We start from the raw sequence: 18981 nt of genomic DNA on the forward strand, positions 1-18981 counted from the left end.
GAGTACGAAAGTCCAACACTCAACAATACTTAAAGCTCTACAAGCAGAAGAAAAAGGGCAACCAAGGAATAGTCGCAAATGTTTTAATATACTTTTTTTTTGCGAAAATTCCACCGATCTATTAATAATCATCAACAGTAGTACAAAGATGCCTAAAAGTAATAAAAATTACAAAAAGGTCATTGGACCACCTAGCGACGACTACAGACACTAGCACGAGCCGAAGGCGCGCCGCCGTCCTCGCCCCTCCATCACCGGAGTCAGGCAAAGCTTGTCGTAGTAGAGCTTGTTGTAGTAGACAGACGGGAAGTCGTCGTGCTAAGGCCCCAAAGGACCAGCGCACCAGAGCAGCAACCATCGCCAATGATGACAACCGTAGATCGGAAGAGACTGACCTAAAACCACACAATCGAACACGAGAGACGACCGGATCTCGGGAGATCCATCGGACACACAACTCCACACGCCCTCCGCCGACGCTAGATGCACCACCGGAGCGAGGATAGGACGGGGAGGACCTTATTCTGACTTCAGGAAGTAGCCGCCGCCTCACCATCCCGAAGAAGACACCGAGAACAAACTAAACGAACACTGAAACCTTCCCGCCGGCGAGAGGCTGCGGTCCGCCACACCTCCAAGGCCCCAAGGCCACCGGAGGCGGAGCGGACCGGCAGCGTCGCCGACGAGAGGGACGAAACCCTAGATGGGTTTTGAGCCGCCTCCGATCGCCTATGTCTTTCCCGTACCCGTTCGGTCTGTACTACTAGGTAGGAAGTGCTATTTTCTTACAGTAATAGTATAATTTGGAATTACTTTGCTCATGAGCCAAAACAAGGAAATTAATGGAGGCTCCTTCCCTCCACTTAAACGTGTGTATTTAAAATGACCCACAGACCGAGAGCAAGCATGGACTCCAATGGCGCCCCTGCCGACCTCGCACCGGTCTCTCCCTCTACCCAAATATATATATCTAGACGTATGCAGATGTGTATATATATGTCGCCGATCACTGTGTATAGTCCCACCCATCCTCTACCTCCCCTCTCTCACTAGAATCAGTAAATCCAGCCTACAGCATGATACCTGGAAGTTACATGATGTTCTTTCAGTTTGTCGGATGCTGCCTCCTGCTCCTGCTATACTCTCTTCGATTTAGGTCTAGCAGCCCTGTGCATGGGCCAAGAAGCTACCCGGTGATCGGCTGCCTGGTTGCCTTCTACGAGAACCGGCGGCGGCTCCTCGACTGGTACACCCAGATGCTGTCCGCCTCGCCGACGCAGACGATCGTCGTTGACCGGCTGGGCGCGCGGCGAACCGTGGTAACGGCGAACCCGGTCAACGTTGAGCACATCCTCAAGGGCAACTTCGCCAACTACCCAAAGGGGAAGCCCTTCACCGACGTGCTCGGCGACCTGCTCGGCAAGGGCATCTTCAACGTCGACGGCGAGATGTGGTCCGCGCAGCGGAAGCTGGTGAGCCACGAGTTCTCGGCGCGCACGCTCCGGGAGCTGGAGATCGCCGTGCTCGAGGCCGAGGCGCTCGACCGCCTCGTGCCGGCGCTGGAGGCGGCCGCGGAGCCGGGCGGCGGTGCCGTGGACATGCAGGATGTGCTCCGCCGGTTCGCCTTCGACGTCATCTGCCGTGTCTCGCTGGGCGTTGACCCAGGATGCCTTGACCCGGCATTGCCGGCGCCGAGGCTGGCAACCGCTTTCGACGCGGCCGCCGGGATCATCGCCAGGCGGGGCGCCGCGCCGGTGGCCGCCGTATGGAAGATCAAGCGCGCGCTGGACATCGGCTCGGAGCGGCGGCTGCGGGAGGAGGTCAAGGTGATCCACGAAGCCGTGATGGACCTCATCCGGAGCCGCAAGAAGGAACGGTTCCTGGTCAACGGCGCGAGGAACGACCTGCTGTCGCGGATGATCGAATGCGGCTACGCGGACGAGGAGATCCGGGACATGGTGATCAGCTTCATCATGGCCGGCCGCGACACGACGTCGTCGGCGCTGACCTGGTTCTTCTGGCTGCTCATGCGCCACCGCGACGTCGAGCGGGATGTCTTGGATGAGATCACGAGCATGAGGCAACAACTACAAGGCAGCAGCAACGCCGGGGAAGGCTTCGACCTGGACGACTTCCGCAGGATGCGGGTGCTCCACGCCGCGCTGAGCGAGACGATGCGGCTGTACCCGCCGGTGGCGTGGGACTCGAAGCACGCGGCGGTGGCGGACGTGCTGCCGGACGGCACCCGCGTGGGGGCCGGCGACCGGGTCACCTACTTCCAGTACGGCATGGGGAGGGTGGAGGCCATCTGGGGTTCCGACGCGGCCGATTTCAGCCTCGATCGGTGGCTGGCGCTGCCGTCCGACGGCATGACCGGCGGTGTGTCCCCCTTCAAGTACCCGGTGTTCCAGGGCGGGCCGCGGACGTGCCTGGGCAGGGAGATGGCTTTCGCGCAGATGAAGTTCGTGGCCTGCGCCGTGCTCCGGCGGTTCGATCTGCGGCCCGTGGACGAGGGCCGCACGCCGGTGTTCCTGCCGCTGCTGACCTCCCACATGGCCGGCGGGCTCAACGTGACGGTGAGGAGGAGGGTGGAGGACGCACGCCACGGCACGCATGACGCAGCAACGACAGCTGGAAAAACCCATTAAGTATCCAGTGGGTATAGCCCTCGTGTACAAATAGCAAAGAATATGTACTGTGCGGGTACACTATATTATTCTCTTGTAGCTGTACATGCATGCACTTTTGTAATTGTCCATATGAAACGGATATACACACACAGAAATGCAATTGCCTCACACAAATAATGAAAGACTGCGATTCCAATGGAATTTTGTGATTTCTGACCAGATACAAACAGTGAAATGTTCGTCGTAACCTAGGGATTGTTCCGTGCACGTGACCTCGTATCATTGTGTGTTTTAATCTGGCCAAGTTGAAACACAATGAATCTTGATAGAATTTGACGAGGAGTGTGGCACAAATCTTAAAGCAGGAAATTGATGGCACAAACGTGCGCAGAGCATTCTGAGTAAAAGCATTTCTCATCTGGTTGGGACTCCATCGCATTCAGACAAACTATCGGGCGCTCTGACTAAGCCAACGACAAAAATCGCAGAAAATTGGGGTGACCTCAGGGCCGAAAATTGGTCGCAGAACGGAACTGTCCACTTGTTAGATGTACTTTAATGAAAAATCCACATGTTTGTTGACAGTTTTTCCCCAGGAAAATAAAGTGTCATGTCTGTTTTTAGTCATGCGCACATGTTGGATATGTAGAGGTCGTCGCCGGGCTGATGTGTGCTTAGAAAGTGTGTCTGGTTTGGTTTCTTGTTAAGATAGTGGCATCAATGAGGAGCATGTGGGTTTTAGGCTGGATGAAGTTAGGTGGAAGACGATGTCCGGTCTAGTGCACGTACCTATCGGTTGCAGGAGTGGGAAATTAAACGCTGCTGAAAGATCAACATGCCGGGCCGGAGAAAAGGTTTGGGCTAGAAAAATAATATTCCGCCAGTTCGATGAGACATGGACCACGTGCATAATATATCGATGCCTAGTGTCATCCTGCCGCCTGGCTTTCACACCGAGGGAAAGTTCCTTTCTGGTTCCGATGAGCAGGACAAGATGCCAGGATTGTACTTTTTTATTTGGAAGGTACGGCGCTGTATTTTACTAGTCGGATGGTGGACTTGTTCTTAGCGATGTGTGGTTACGAATTATAGCTATCAAGAACATTTGGAAGTTTGTTGTGTAAAGACCATGGTGTTGAGGGGGTTAATTAGAGCATCTCCACTTCTCCCCCGATCGGCCGAGCTTTTTTTTTGGCCCGTATAAGGGAACGCAAGGATAACTAATGAAATTCTACATGTTGCCAATATACCCGAATTAAAGAGGCCACAAAGCAAAGGTTCAAACACATTAACGACCGGTACGAGCAGACGCATCCGTACCCTGTCGCCGTACCATGTGCCACCGCCTTTGCATGGTCAAACCCCGCAACTTTCATGAAGGGTCTATATTAGATTCGCAACATAGCCGCCGCAAAGAGAGAGGCTACAGAACAGAGTGAGAATACATCACCGTAGCCGCACCTCCATCTCCATCTCCATTTCCATCATTGCCATAGTCCAATACCTGAAATCCAGATCTCGATTGGCGATATTTTAAGATTATTTGTTACTACTCTCAAGAATTTCTATACAATGTTTATGATTATTAATCTCATCAGGTGTGAGTAGTCCTCACATGCTGAGGGTTGAGGCATAGCCTTGCAGAAATATGTGCATCTTTTGATATGGGATTATTGCGTTCGTGATTGAATCTAGATTTGTATTTGTCTCTTTGTCTCTTTCCTCGGTCTAAAGACTTGTCAGGTACCCAATGCCCCAAGGATCGATAAAGGTAATGGAGTGAGAGAAGTGGTGATGTATAGCTACGTCGTGAAATCCGGTGACAACAAGGGGAGTACATTAGTTGTTTGAGATCCATTGGGAAATCACGGTTGCTAACATGTAACTATTTTATAATAGGGTTATCGTAGTATTTTCACAAGAAGTATCTCCCGAAGTATATTGTCTCATGAAATAGCTTTGATTTGATCCTTGGAAACCACTATTCCCCGCAACTACGTTGTCACAAGACCCAGGCACGTTTCACACCCGAACTGTGGTTTTTTGAAATAGCCTATTCTATAGGTTGTTATGGGTTTGATGAGGGGGTTGTAGTTTTAGGGTTGAATAGAATGAAAGGTGGTCTCTAGGCCTTCGGTATCACTAGTACTAGAGGGGCGATTATGTGTGATCCACTATTATACAAGAGATTGCTTGGATAAATAAACGTTCTCCTTTTGATTACCACGCTATCACTCATGTGTGCACTATGCATAATTCTCCCACTTTCACTCGCAAGGCAAAAGTAACCTTCCAGACCAAAGGATCTCGTGAAATCATCTTTGTAATCCATGTACATGAATACTAGATCAACAACACACATATTCTAACTCCACATACGATACCATACCTCAACCTAGAACCAGATCAATCAATCACATATGGATGAATTATAAAACATAGATGAATATATCATTAAGATCACAACCATGTTCAATCTTACAAATACACATGCTAAGAAGAGAGATGCAGGCGTTGATGGAGATGGTAATGATGGCAGCGTGCACGGCCTAGGACCAACACCCGGTGCTTCGTGGCGGTGCCTCATTTTCCTCCTCTTCCTTGGATGCCTTGATGGTGGTGGTAATGAAGAACTATCAATAGAGTTGGCACGGCTGCAGGGCTCTGTCATGTGAATATGTGATGGAGTTGGTGATGGCGGGTAGGGTTTCCCCTCCTTATATAGCATCACGGAGATCGGTTTTGCGTTTGGGAACCCCCCCCCCAAATATCGCCTTAGAGCCTTCAAAAATGTTGTTTGGTTTGAGTGTTTGACGAAGTGGTCCTAACGGTCTGTACGGTCATATGGTACGGTCATCACGACCATACCTCTGATCGTTAAGTATTATGGATCCGTACAATAATTTCGGCGACATTTCTTCACATTAACTCCGATTGAGGTGTCCTTCGGCTTGTTGGGTATTCGTATGCCGAGGGCTATAACACAATTGCCATGGATATTTATTATCTTGTGATGTAAATGTTGACCCCTTTCCAGCCTTGAAATGGCTAAGTCCTGGTGCATGTGACTCATCCATATTAATTGCTCCCTTTTGGCTCCTTTGCTCGTGCTTTGTTCATAAACGTTTGTAACATTTACACACAGCCCAAAGACAAGGAAAAGTGATAAATTTTTATTAGAACTAGTAGTTGTGCAAATCTCTCAAGAAAATGAATCATAACTTGTAATCATACATTTAAGACATAGTTAGCGCTAGATAGAACATTTAATGAGATAAAAAAGTATATGTTTATATAATGAAAAACATGTCGCTTTTTAGACTCATATCAACAGCCCCAGCTAATACCTTGCTCGTCCTTAGCAAGATGGTTTATAAATTAATGCTTTCATCTAGCTTACCAATGAAGAGTTGATCCCCCATATCCTAATTTTCCTACAAGATCAAAATAAGATAGCATGTATTTATGTAAGACATCACAAGCTCAGTTATACGTATAGATATTCATCAAGATTTCTATGCCCGATGTCAAATTCAAATCAATTTTGCAAGAAAACTTGTGATCTGCATATTGCATTTTTATCTCTCCTCTTTTTAATATTGGGACTTCAAAACATTAAGAGTGATAGGAGATGTCGAAATAAGCATAACATTAGGGTGTCTAGTTTTCAACACTCACGTATAAATATCATCATAGTCTAACACTTCTTTTATTCAATGGTTTTCAAAAAATTCAGCTCATTGGTAACAAGGTCATGCCAAAAGAGGTAAAGCTAAAAAACGGATTGAATAGACTTAGAAGGAACACCCTTGACCAACCTAGGCCCTTTGTTTGAGATGTTTTGGGGTTCAATGATTTCTTATAGTGGTCAGAGGAGTGCCTCAACTTTGTTTGCAATGCTTCACATGGAGAAGCTGAAATTTTGCCAGTCATAACATTGTTGTTACAAATGTTTAATCAACTCGTAGCTAAAATCTCAGATTTCTCTCTTGGTAGATCATTTAAAGTCTAGAGGAGTTGTCGACAGTATCCATGCTATACGCTAGTGGTGCATGACACACATAAAGCAATATCTCACTTTGGTTTAAACAAAACTGTTTTTGGCATGAACCTCAATTAATAACTGCTAAACATAGTTATGTCTAACAAATAACTTAAAAAGTGCCTTCATATAGATCAATAATTTCTATGGGGTTGAGTATCTCAAAGGTTAAACTCTTAAGCTAATTACTACAAGACCCAAGTCATCACCGATATTTTTTATGTTCTATTTTATTTATTTATTTTTGAAAATATAGAGCTCATGGCAATATTTCTAGAGGATCATAAATAATATCACAAGCTAGATAGAAGTTAAACAAGGTGCACCAAAGTTCTAACTTGCGTCTTATGGGGTCAAACATAAGCAAGTTTATCCCTCACATAAGTATAAACAAAAAATATCTAAGAAAGCATTTCAAAACAACGAGATACATGATTTTGCGGAAACTTTACGAAATAGATAACATAGCACATGACTCTAGAGATGAAAAAATAATCTGCCCTGGCTTAGAACTTTGCAACAACTAAACCCAAGAACATAAGCAAAATGAAAAAGAGTGTAAGGACTGGTAACCTCCTCCAGCTTGATTAAAGCGAGGGTGATACACTTTTACCATTGTGGTGTGAATGACCTCTCCTTCAATGGACATGGACATTTTCTTCAACCAATGTTACTTGATGTGGTCCGGTAGTTTCCTTCCTCGTGAACCTGGTGGAAATAAAACTAGAAAAAAAACAAATATTTTTGTGCTTTTTGAGTTCTCAAATTTTTATTTTCCTTCTTTGCTGCAAATGGTTAGCTCACATGTGATGGAAGCATGAGTCTCGTAGGTTTGGTTCATCTACCTAAGCACCACGCTTAAGTGAACGAACTAAGTCTAGGAGTGTTAACTCTCTCCTAGATTTGGATGAAGTGCATGTGAGATGACATGTGGAACACGAGTGTGCATCCTCGTATGTGCCAAAGTTAAAAGAAAGGGATCCCACTTAAGGTGGGAAGCCTGCTACTACAACTTTTATTTGCAACAGTTCAAGTTGGAAGGTTTTACCAAACAATTGTTGTTGAGGTTGTCACAATGAAATAACCAAGTGTCTTATGCGGGGTTTTGCACGGCTGACACCATACCGTCCATGTCTTCGCACAAGATTAAAGTCTCTGCAAAAATAGAAAACAAAATAAAATTGCTCGATTCGGTGTACGAACGGAGTTCGCTCACCCAACCAAGAAAACGACATAGAGAGAAAATGCAAAAAAGCGATGGACAGAATTATATGGTAGATAGTTTCTAAGATGGCTTTCACTTCGCGATCTCGGTACGGTCACTTGGTACGGGTGGAACCCCCGTACTAGTGATTGTTGAACCTACTAATCTTGAAGGTTATTTTGCGCTTTCGCCTAAAAATGATGGTAGGGTCACGTGGTATGGGTGATGCACATGTACCAGTGATGCATTGACATCTTGTAAATTAATAAACTCTCACTCCCAAGCGAGGATGGATGAACCAAGCGTGATGAACATGGGACCTTATTTTTATGCCATGAGAGGGTTAAAGCTTTATGATGAAACTTTGAATCTTTACCTTACCATTGTGAGGGCACATCTCATAGTATTCTTTTTGATCCATAATTCATCCTTTGCCAATATACTTTCCTGCACCTCATTAATATAACATAAAGAATACCAAACCGATATCGTAGGCATACATGGTTCCAACTCTAGTTCATCATTATTAATGTTACCAAAAGGAGTGTTCAGAAAAAACTACTATTATCATCAAACACTTCTTCTTGAGGACAATTAACAAAGTTAACATTAATAAATGAATCTTCATCATCACTAGAGTCAGAGTCATCAAAACACATATTATGAGGAGGTGGGGCATACTTACTCCATCTTCTGGCTTCTTCCTTTTATTTAATGCATTTTTTAGTTTATACTTCCTCTAATATTATTTGGTTTCTTTTTCTTCTTTGATGTGTTTTTCATTCTCATATATCATTCATTACAATATATGGCATACCACTCTACTTCAACCGCATATTCTTTGCTATAAAACTTACTTGGTTCACAATCTCTTGAGGTATTTCCCTTGCTGGAGCTGTGAAAAGTTGAACACGAGCCTTCTTAGCTTTAGGATTCTTAGTTCTACCCTTCTTTCCCGCCTCAATGCTATAACAAGTGGAAGATATGGGAGTAACAGTAGATGGTTGTTATCCTTTGTTAGTTCCACCAGTATTAATAGGATAAAAATGACTAGATATGAAAGGCATTGCTTTATAAAGAATATTTCTAACTATAGTATCGTCATAAGGAATTTCTCCACTAATATTCTGATCTTTAAGATACTCATTAATAATACTGTCAAACGCGCTAGGGATAGGTTTTGCGCATAGAGTCAACATGCAATTGGTAAATATTGTTAACTAATTAATTTGAGAGTGCCAAGCTTCTTCCAAAGGTTTATCAAAGAAAGAACAATGAAAATATGTGTCTAAATCATCTCTCAAAGATTGATTTAAACCTCCATAAAATATATGCAACAATAAACAATCAGGCAAATGATGAGATGGGCTTTCAAGAACCTACCATAAGCTGGAACCAAATTCTCATTGTTGCTTTGCTTGAAAGTCATAATATCAAACCTACGCTTATATATTTTCTTTTGTGGGAAATAATATTGCAGAAAAGCATCAGAGATACATTTGTATGATTTGAAGTAACCCACATGTTTTGAGCATAACCGATCTTTAGCTTTTCCTTTCAACAAGAATGGGAACAATTTTACTTTCAGTTCATCATCCGTCCATGCATCCAACTTCACCGTAGAACACAACATAGTAAGGTTGTCAATATGCTTGTATGGAACCTTCTCTGGATCTCCTGCAAAAGCCTCCCCCGCTCAAGGATCTCTATTAGTTTAACATTAATTTCATATGCTCCTTTTGGTTGAGGGGGACATATGCTTGAATGGAAAATTGATATAAAGGTATCCATGGTAAAAGTTATAAGTAAATCTGAGAACAAAAAAAGTTAAAAACAATAACAGTAAGATCAATAACAACAAATGAAATAAACTATGTGTGAGTGGGAATGTCATAACTAAGCGCTTCCTCCCAGCAACGGTGCTAAAAAATAAGTTGATAACCTGCAAATATTTTTTAACAACGTTATTGTAGTGTTTTCACGGGAAGTATTTCCCCAAGAAATATTGTCCCACGGAAGAGCTTTGCTTCGAACCTCTGAAACCACTATTTTCCGCAACTACGTTGTCACAAGACGCAACCACATTTCACACCCAAACCATGGGTTGGAAATAGCCTATTCTATAAGTTGCAATGGGTTCGATGTAATTAAGGAGATGGTTTAAAGTAAAAAACTACTAAGAACAAAAGCGAAATAAAGTAAAGTAATTTTAACTGAAAGTAAAGAAAAAGGAGTTGTAGTTGTAGCATTGAATAAAGGGATTTCTATTTTCGTGCCCTCAGTTCATTAGTTGTGCTCAGTTTTCCCCAGCTCCTTAGTTTTTCCCCAGTTTTGCCCAAGTGCTTGTTTGAAACCCGCAGAAGGCAGCTCAGACAGCAGGATTCCCGTTAAGTTGACCGCTCCGTGCTGACGTGTGGGGCCGCGTCGTGTGGGCCCGCGTCGCGTGGGGCTGGTAGAAAGGGACCGCGTGGGACAGGACGAGGTAGCGTTTGGTTGCACGTGAGCAGGAGCTGGGTTTTGTCTCTCTCGGCCATTGGCATTACCCTTTTAACAGTACCTTTTCTGCCTCCTTCTCTCTGCCTTTTTTCACCTAATTAGTATCAAATCTAGAGAAGCTTGCATTTCTGTCTTTCTTCAATTATTATTTGTGCCTTTTGGCCCTCGTTGTTTGCCCAATATGGCAGCAAATCTAGTAGGGAGCCCAATCTAGTACTCCATCTAGTCCATATGTATGTAGTTAAATCTAGAAGCAAATCTACAGGGAATGTACGATAAATTCACAAGGTCATATAGTAGAATAGGGATAGATAATATAGATAATAAGCTGCATTCAGCAGCCAAACATAGTAGGGTTCGAGGTTCTTCACAGCAGTACGGTACCATCATACTAACAACATAACAACGAGGGATCCCTAGCTAACAACAAAGGGATCCCAACAACAAAATGGAGGAGGCAGCAGCAGCACACGTCCAGGACTCCGCCTACCCCATCTGCCTCTGCCTCCACTTGTTGCTCCCCTTGGGAGCCTTGGGCTTGAGCGGAGGCATGCGCCCGCCGGAGATCTCCACCCGCTGGATGCTGCGGAGGTGCATGCCGAGCGCCAAGTGCTTGGCGTGGAAGGAGTTGGGGTTCACCGACGCGCCGACCTTGGGGTTGGTGTGGCCGATGTTCTCGGCATGCGTGAGGACGCAGTTGAAGTCAGTGCCGCCGAGCCTCCTAGTGCAGAAGGGGCACCTGTAGACACCCTTGGCGACGTCGAGGTAGGAGACGTACTGGCCGACCTGCAGCCTCCGCAGCACCTGGCGAGTCTTGACGTCATGGTGCTCGTCGTCGCTGCCGACGTCGCTGCCAGACAGCTGATCCATATCAAACGGGAATTTATTAGTGAATGAGTTGCAAACGTGCATGATAACAAAGTTAGGAAAAACAGAGGCAGCCTCAGTTAGAGTGGACACGATTATATGTCTACAGGGACGGTGTAAGCGAACCAAAGCTCATGCATAACAGATTTGTACACAGAAATGGTTCGCTGAACCCTCCCTGTAAAAATCTGTGCCCACCGATTCATCATAGGCAAAGAAACAGATTTTAGATCTGAACTTGAACACATTCCAGATTATTTGCAAATTAAACGGTTGATATCTTTTGATTCGTGCATAAAATAACTGATTGAGATCCTATGATTACTTGCATAAATTAACCGATTGAGATCCCATTATTACTTGCATAAATTAACCGAACGGCCGAACCCCAAATCTTAAACGAAATCAAGGAGGGATCAAAGCAAAATGGAATAAAATCGGCGCAAATATTAGCCCAATACTCATCCATCCACAGATCCATCTACACCCGCACAAATAGGGTTCAAAAAGGAATGGGGAACAAAAAAAGGAAGCAAACCGTTGTTACCTCGTTCCATGGGTCCTCTATGGAGGTGTCGTAGCGGTTCGGGGGCGGGACGTACGGCACCGGCTCGTAGGGGTCCCATCCCGGCGGGATCTGGCCGCGACCGGCGGCAGCAGCCTCCGATGCACCGGCGGAGGCGGCGGCGACGTCCGTTGAGGGGACGGCGGCAACGTCCGTTGAGGGGACGGCGTCGAAGAGGGAGGCGTCGCGCTTGGAGCCGACGGCGCCGTGGACGATGGGATTGGCATTCTCCTTGTCCATCTCGCCGGCGAGAGGAGAGGGAGAGGGAGAGGGTTTTTTGCTTTGGAGAAGATGATGGGACGTGAGAGAGGCGGCGTTGCGTAGGAGAGTGAGAGTGACAGAGATAGTGGGAGGAGGCGTCTATAAAGGCAAGGGGTGGTTAATGCGACCCGCGTCCTACGCGTCCACCGCTGCACGTCGGCACGTCTTGGACTTCTGCAATGCGCCACGCGTCCACGATTGCACGTCTTCGACTTCTGCACCACGACCGGCGTCTACGCGTCAACAATTGCACGTCTTTCATTTCTGCACCGCAACACGCGTCCTCGAGTCTAACCCTGAAAATTTAGATATACTCAGGTATAACCTCGAGCATTATACTAGCATTTTTTGTGTGCTCAGTTTTCCCCTTGAGTGCTAATACTGGCTAGTGCAATATGCTCAGTTTTACCCTCAAGTAGTTGGTCAACAGACAGTCAACAAATGGGATTAACTAGTTAAATGAGTCATTTAATGTGCAAAAAATTCCGAAAAATAGTGGCACATACTCATGGAGTCTTTACCACAAATTGCCGGTTCTCAAAACATAGATAAGTCATAGATAAATCAAGTTTTACCACAAATTGCCACTTCTCAAAGGTCTTCTCAAATCACCTAGTAGCTATGAAGGTGCATGGTTTTCCACAATAAGCCCTTCCCAAAACAGCTTTCCCCAAAACATACTTTGTCCAAATGAGGCCACAATTCTCACACTCATGTATATTTGTATTGCAAATAGTTTGAGATAGGCCAAGATGGGTTTTATTGTACAAAACACGCATTTTCCATTTTTTAAATCTCATATTTGAATCCCTTAGTCTGTTTTTTACATAGGTGCCCTTGGTTTCTTGATACTACTCAGTTTTGCCCTCTCCCTCCACAAATTCTCTCACACGTGCAACATTGCCCTGATTGGTCTAGCCCATGTCACACGGATCGTGTCCGCCGACCGTTGATCGTATGATCTAACGGGCAGGATAACCCCTCTCTCTCTCTGTCGGCGGTTACCTTCCACTCTCTAAGTATGCTAAAGGGCGGTTTTCTGTATTTATTTTCACGCGCTAAAAATTGTAAACTCTTTTAGGCATTACTTTTCACGCAAAAAATGATAAACCATCACCGATTTGTTGTAGCCATAAATTTTCACGCAAAAAATGATAAACCGTCACCGATTTGTTGTAGCCATTAATTTTCACGAAAATCCCAAATGATAAACCATCACCGATTTGTTGTAGCCATTAATTTTCACGCAAAAAATGATAAACCATCACCGATTTGTTGTATCCATTACTTTTCACGCAAAAATTGATAGACCATTACCAATTTCTTGTAGCCATTACTATTCGCGGTAAAAATGATAAACGAACCAATCTATCTATCTCTGTATTTGAGGTTTTGACCTGAAAACAAATGGGTATTATAAAGGGAAATAAAAGTTCAAAAAAATGTAAAAACGAAACAATCTACCTATCTTTGTATAGAAGATCGTCTGTATGATTTTTGAGGTCATTTAGAGAAGGTGGAAAAAAATCCCTTTTGAGAAGGTCAAAAAAACCTAACTTGTTACAAAAGCTGGTTTCAGTGAGACCTAACCAAATTTGGCATACATTATGCCATATCTATAACAACAAGGAATATCTAAAATGGAAAGTTTCACAAAATTTGAAATTTATGGCGAAAATGATGCCATACATGATGCTGTTTTTCGAGGTTTTGACCTGAAAATCAATTGGATATTATAAAGGGAAATAAAAAGTTAGAAAAATATAAAAACGAAACAATCTATCTATCTATGTATAGAAAATCAGCTGTATGAAATTTGAGGTCATTTAGAGGAGGTAGAATAAATCACCTTGTTAGAAAAGCTGGTTTCAGTGAGACGAAACGGCATGCGTTTAAGCAAAGTGATTTTTTCGAACATCTCCAAATGATCCCAAATTTGCCATACATGATGCCATACGTGTAACAACAAGGAACCCTATCTAAAAAGTGTCAAAAAAGTTTGCCCAACCGGATAGCTCTATCAAAAAGAACCTCACCATGGCGCTAGTATAATTTTGGGCTTAGTTACAAACTTTCGTTACCTAACCTTCAACACGAAACTTGTTTCAAATCACTTTTGGCGTACAAGAAACAAATCCCTCTTTGATTCGAGCACCACAGCCTCCAAACTTTGCCGATGCCGATATCGGCATGGTCGAAACGGCTATGCTCGACGCCACTCGCTAGGTCACCGTCGGGATGCACCCTCAATCCCGTCCCCTCATTCGATCACTGACACACCAGAGATACCGCCGAGGTCAATGCCGAACGTACATGCTGATGCCAATGCCGAACATGCATCCACGCCGACGTGGGCACGGCCACGCCGCCCCGCTATGCTGGACGCCACAGACCACCGCGAGGTCTTTCCCTTCGCCACCACACTCTTCTAGCACCCATCTATACACGCCGGAAAGGAGAGACACTAGTTTTCTCTACATTGCTCGCGTTCGTGTCGGACACGGTCGAGTCAAAGTTTTGAGGTAGTCGTCGATGTCGTCGACCATTTCTTCTCTTCTTTGCATGGTTAAACGCGTCTAGTTCATATCTATCTAATGCGTCCGGTCTCGCCTCATGCGGTTCTTTGTGGACGTCGATCTCATCTCGGCACCCCGCAGGCCACCTCCTCTCGTGCCATCGCTGTAGAGCTCCGTTTAAAAATCTATTCCTACCCGTGTATTGCCCCTTGTATCAGCGCCATGGCCCACTTGTCATTCGATATACCGAAGCCCCACTCGTGCGTGTTTTGGTCGGGGATACGGCGATGCTTACGGTCAAACAAAGATGGATGGTCCGACGTGTCTTTGCGGGCTCTACGTGGCCCCACTAGTCAGAAGATAACGGTCAACCGTCGGGCAACCGACCGTTATAGCATCTGTGATGGTTTCAGACAAGGTCTTGGGGAAAACTGAGGAAAAACTAAGGAGCTGGGGAAAACTAAGCACAACTAAGGAACCGAGGGCACGAAAATAGAAATCCCTTGAATAAAATGAAAGGTGGTTTCTATGGTACCAAAACCAAAAAATGGTTATAGCAAAAAAAAATTCACATGACACAAATCCACATCAGTGTATGGTGCAAACCTGCAGAACGATTGTAGCAAAAAAAAATATTCATGTGATGCAAATTCGTAAAACTTGTGGTGCAAAAACACAAAAAGGTTGCAGCAAAAAAAATTAACAACCTAACGGCTGGTGATGGTAACCTAGCTAGCTTGTAGCTTATGAAAGTGTTATCACCAGAATTTGACCGAGTCAGAGGTGGGCCGCGATCAAGATGGGCTTGAAGATTACATACAGAAGAGATACATGAATCGGCCTTGTGTACCAAGTTTGGGCTAATTGCCCGTGTATCTGTACCATAGTAGGATACGTGTCGGTTAGGAGTTAGAGTTTTACCCGTGCACGGTTTGGTGCACGCCTGAATTAGAAAGTCCCCTGGACTATAAATATGTATCTAGGGTTTATGAAATAAACAACAACCAACGTTCAACACAAACCAATCTCGGCGCATCGCCAACTCCTTCGTCTCGAGGGTTTCTTCCGGTAAGCACCATGCTGCCTAGATCGCATCTTGCAATCTAGGCAGCACAAGCTTATTACGTTGTTCATGCGTTGCTCGTGTTGAAGCCTTTTTTATGGCGAGCAACGTAGTTATCTTAGATGTGTTAGGGTTAGCATTGTTCTTCGTACCATATGCTGTCGTAGTGCAACCCTTATACATCTAGCCGCCCTTACACCTGTCTTAGGTGTAGGGGCGGCACCCCGCTTGATCATTGTTTAGTAGATCCGATCCGTTACGGTTGCTCCTTGGTTCTTCAAGGATTAGTTTAATATCCGCAATAGTTAGGCCTTACAAAGGGTTGGAGGATCCAGCGGCGTGTAGGGTGTAGTTTGCTAGCCCTAGACAGGATGTTCCGGGGATCAACCTCGTGTTGGTTTTTAGGCCCTGTCTAGGATCGGCTTACGGTCACCGTACGCGAGCGCGAGGCCCAATCGTGAGTAGGATGATCCGATTTTGCGGTGAAAACCCTAAATCGTCGTAGATCGCTTTAGCTTTATCTTGATCAAGCAGGACCACCATATATTCGTGCACCTCGTACGAATCATGGGTGGATCGGCTCTTTGAGCCCATTCACAGGACAACTCGAGAGCCGATCGAGGCTCGTATTTAACGTTTACGTGTATGACATGCGAGGAAACTAAGCGAGGCATCATCCAACACCTTCCCGACCAGGTATAGGTCAGGTGGCACGCCCTTGCGACAGCATCGGACGTGTGACCAGAAGGCTTTGCGGGCCGTCGCTCGGAGGGACCAGGGCCAGCCGCAGTCCTGGGAGATTCCCGGCTCTACGGTGTTGCCAGTCGCTGCCCGCCGGTGGGTTTCTAACCGCAACACATTCTGGCACGCCCGGTGGGACAATCTTCGACATCCACCGCATCGCCATCTACATCCGAGATGGCGGAAAGCACTCCGGTCAAGTACGAGGATCTGACCGACGAGCTCAAGAAGAAGCATGACGAGATCAAGGCAGTCCTCGAAGCCGACCTCATCGGCTCTTTCCACGGAACCCGCTCCCATGGCATCGGGTGGAAGGGGTTCTCACCTGAAGGCGCGCTCGATGGAGTGGACCTGTCCTCCCCGTCGGAAGAACGCACCAGGTCGCTGCGTCAAGAGATCAACTTCATGGTGGCTCATTCGCTGCACCGCCACTCTGAGAGCCTGGTGAACACTTTGGAGCGTGTCGCTCTGCGCGTGATCCAGGAAATCATGAGCCATCAGTATTCTCCGTCGGGACCAGCTCTGGGGACTTACAAAGGAGAGATGCCACTCCAGTCCCGTCCACCGCTGCCGTTCGCGTTGGCAGCACCAGAAGTGCCGAACTCATCGGCATACGTCGTCTACAAGATTGGTGGTGACCCTAGTGACTACCAATTCCTACATGAGGCGCCCAAGGAGATCCCGCACGGATACACGTGCGCATACGTGCCAGACTGCAATAACTGGGCACTCTCTAACTAGGCTGCAACAGCAGGGACCTCTGGAACAGCAGGAGGAACGTCAGGAGCAGATCTTGAGAAGCAGACGTGGCTAGCTAAGTACGCCACTCCGACAAACCTCCGCAGCTCAGCTCCTGCAGGTTGGCTCAGAACTGGAAAAGCAAGCATGGCTGGCTAAGTATGCCACCCCGGCGAATCTTCAGGGTTCGACACCTGCAGCCATCACCGCGGATCAGATTTGTACAATTCTGAAAGATCAGTTCGGCACGATGCCGAAAAGGAAGACATTCGGCTATACCAAGCCGTACCCCAACGAGTACGAATTGATCCCGCTACCACCCAAATATTGGCTCCCTGACTTCACAAAGTTTGGTGGATCAGATGGTTCCAGCTCCATCGAGCATGTGAGCCGATATTTGGCACAGTCGGGCACGATCTCAGCGATCGGACGAGCTGCGTGTGAGGTTCTTCGCACAGTCCCTCACAGGATCGGCTTTCGGGTGGTACACATCGCTGCCACCGAACTCAATCCGGACTTGGAAGCAGTTGGAAGAGCGGTTCCATGAGCAGTATCACTCAGAGGCTTCCGAGGCTGGCATTGCCGATCTAGCACAAGTACGACGAAGCGCGGGGAAACGAGTGTCGAATACATCCAGCGCTTCAGGACCGTGAGGAACCGATGCTATTCGGTTCACGTAAGTGAAAAAGAAGCGATCGAGTTGGCGGTGGTGGGTCTCTCATCATCGATCAAGGACGTGGCCTCCCAAGCGAGACTACCCTTCATTGGCGCACATGGTGCGAAAGCTGTCAGCATATGAGCAGCGCCACCCAGATGTTTACCAGGACAAATTCAAGCGCGCGGTGGTCCTGGTTGAGGCAGACGAGGATGAAGGTGCTGCGGGAGATCAAGAGGTAGCAGTGGTTGAATGGGCTCGGGCGGCAAGCCCCGTGTCCTGTAAGTGGGTTAAGCCACAAGGTCCTCCAAAAGGGTTCGACTTCGACGTGACCAAAGCTGAGCAGATTTTCGACCTCTTACTCACGGAGAAGCAGCTAAAGGTACCCGAAGGCCACAAGATCCCCACGGTGCAGGAGCTGAACGGAAAGCCATACTGCAAATGGCATAACACGTTCACCCACACCACTAACGACTGCAGGGTGTGGCGTCAGCAGATCCAAATGGCGATAGAAAAAGGGCGGCTAATTTTCAACCAGTACGCCATGAAGGTCGACACACACCCCTTCCCCGCCGTTAACATGGTGGAGTATACTTACCATGAAGGGTGCCAGCCAGATTTCTCGTGCAATATCAACATGGTGGGACCTGGGGAACCACTGCGGTAAGGACGGAGATGAGGGCAGCTGCTCTCATAGCAAAGACACGGAGGAAGCCGCTCCACGCGATCGGCTCCGCCACGACGGCAAGCGCTACATAACGAGAGGGAGAAGTGAGGAACGTAAGATATCAGCGACCTCTCTCTGATCACCTCCTCAACAAGTATGTGGGTCAATACGACCAACGCCGGCGATACAACGACGATGATGAAAAAGATCGTCTGGCTAGGGACGACAGGAGACGTCGTCGGCATGATCACAACGAGGAGCGATATGAGCGCCACGCCAAGGAAAAGTCGAGGGAGCAAGACGACGTGGATAGGCACTGGGACTGCCCCTTCTTCAGACATTGCTGGGATTCAGGAATGAGCCAATTTCCTACAATCGACAATTGCCCAGAATGCAAACAAAGGAAGAAGGATGCAGCTAACGTGTCCATGTTCAAACGTCTAGGGCCTCTCCCGCCTCGGAACAAGCATGCTGAGTCCGCTCGGGTGGAAGATCTCGAGAAACTAGAGGACGATGATGAAGAAGAAGACAAGTAT

At 46.5% G+C, this 18981-nt stretch overlaps 1 protein-coding gene across 1 annotated transcript; it reads left to right on the forward strand.

The window, feature by feature from the left end:
* Nucleotides 1–932: 932 nt before the first annotated feature.
* LOC124656937 (cytochrome P450 94B3-like) lies at nucleotides 933–2648 on the forward strand. Its single transcript, XM_047195587.1, has one exon. It carries the CDS (start codon nucleotides 1077–1079, stop codon nucleotides 2646–2648), a length of 1572 nt encoding a protein of 523 aa, XP_047051543.1. The 5' UTR covers nucleotides 933–1076.
* Nucleotides 2649–18981: the final 16333 nt, after the last annotated feature.

The sequence above is a fragment of the Lolium rigidum genome, chromosome 1 (genome assembly GCF_022539505.1).
Source record: "Lolium rigidum isolate FL_2022 chromosome 1, APGP_CSIRO_Lrig_0.1, whole genome shotgun sequence".
NCBI classification, from domain to species: Eukaryota; Viridiplantae; Streptophyta; class Magnoliopsida; order Poales; family Poaceae; genus Lolium; species Lolium rigidum.

What these genes read in the sequence shown, in the direction of transcription:
- LOC124656937 (XM_047195587.1), top strand. Translation starts at nt 1,077, where the DNA reads ATGATACCTGGAAGTTACATGATGTTCTTTCAGTTTGTCGGATGCTGC.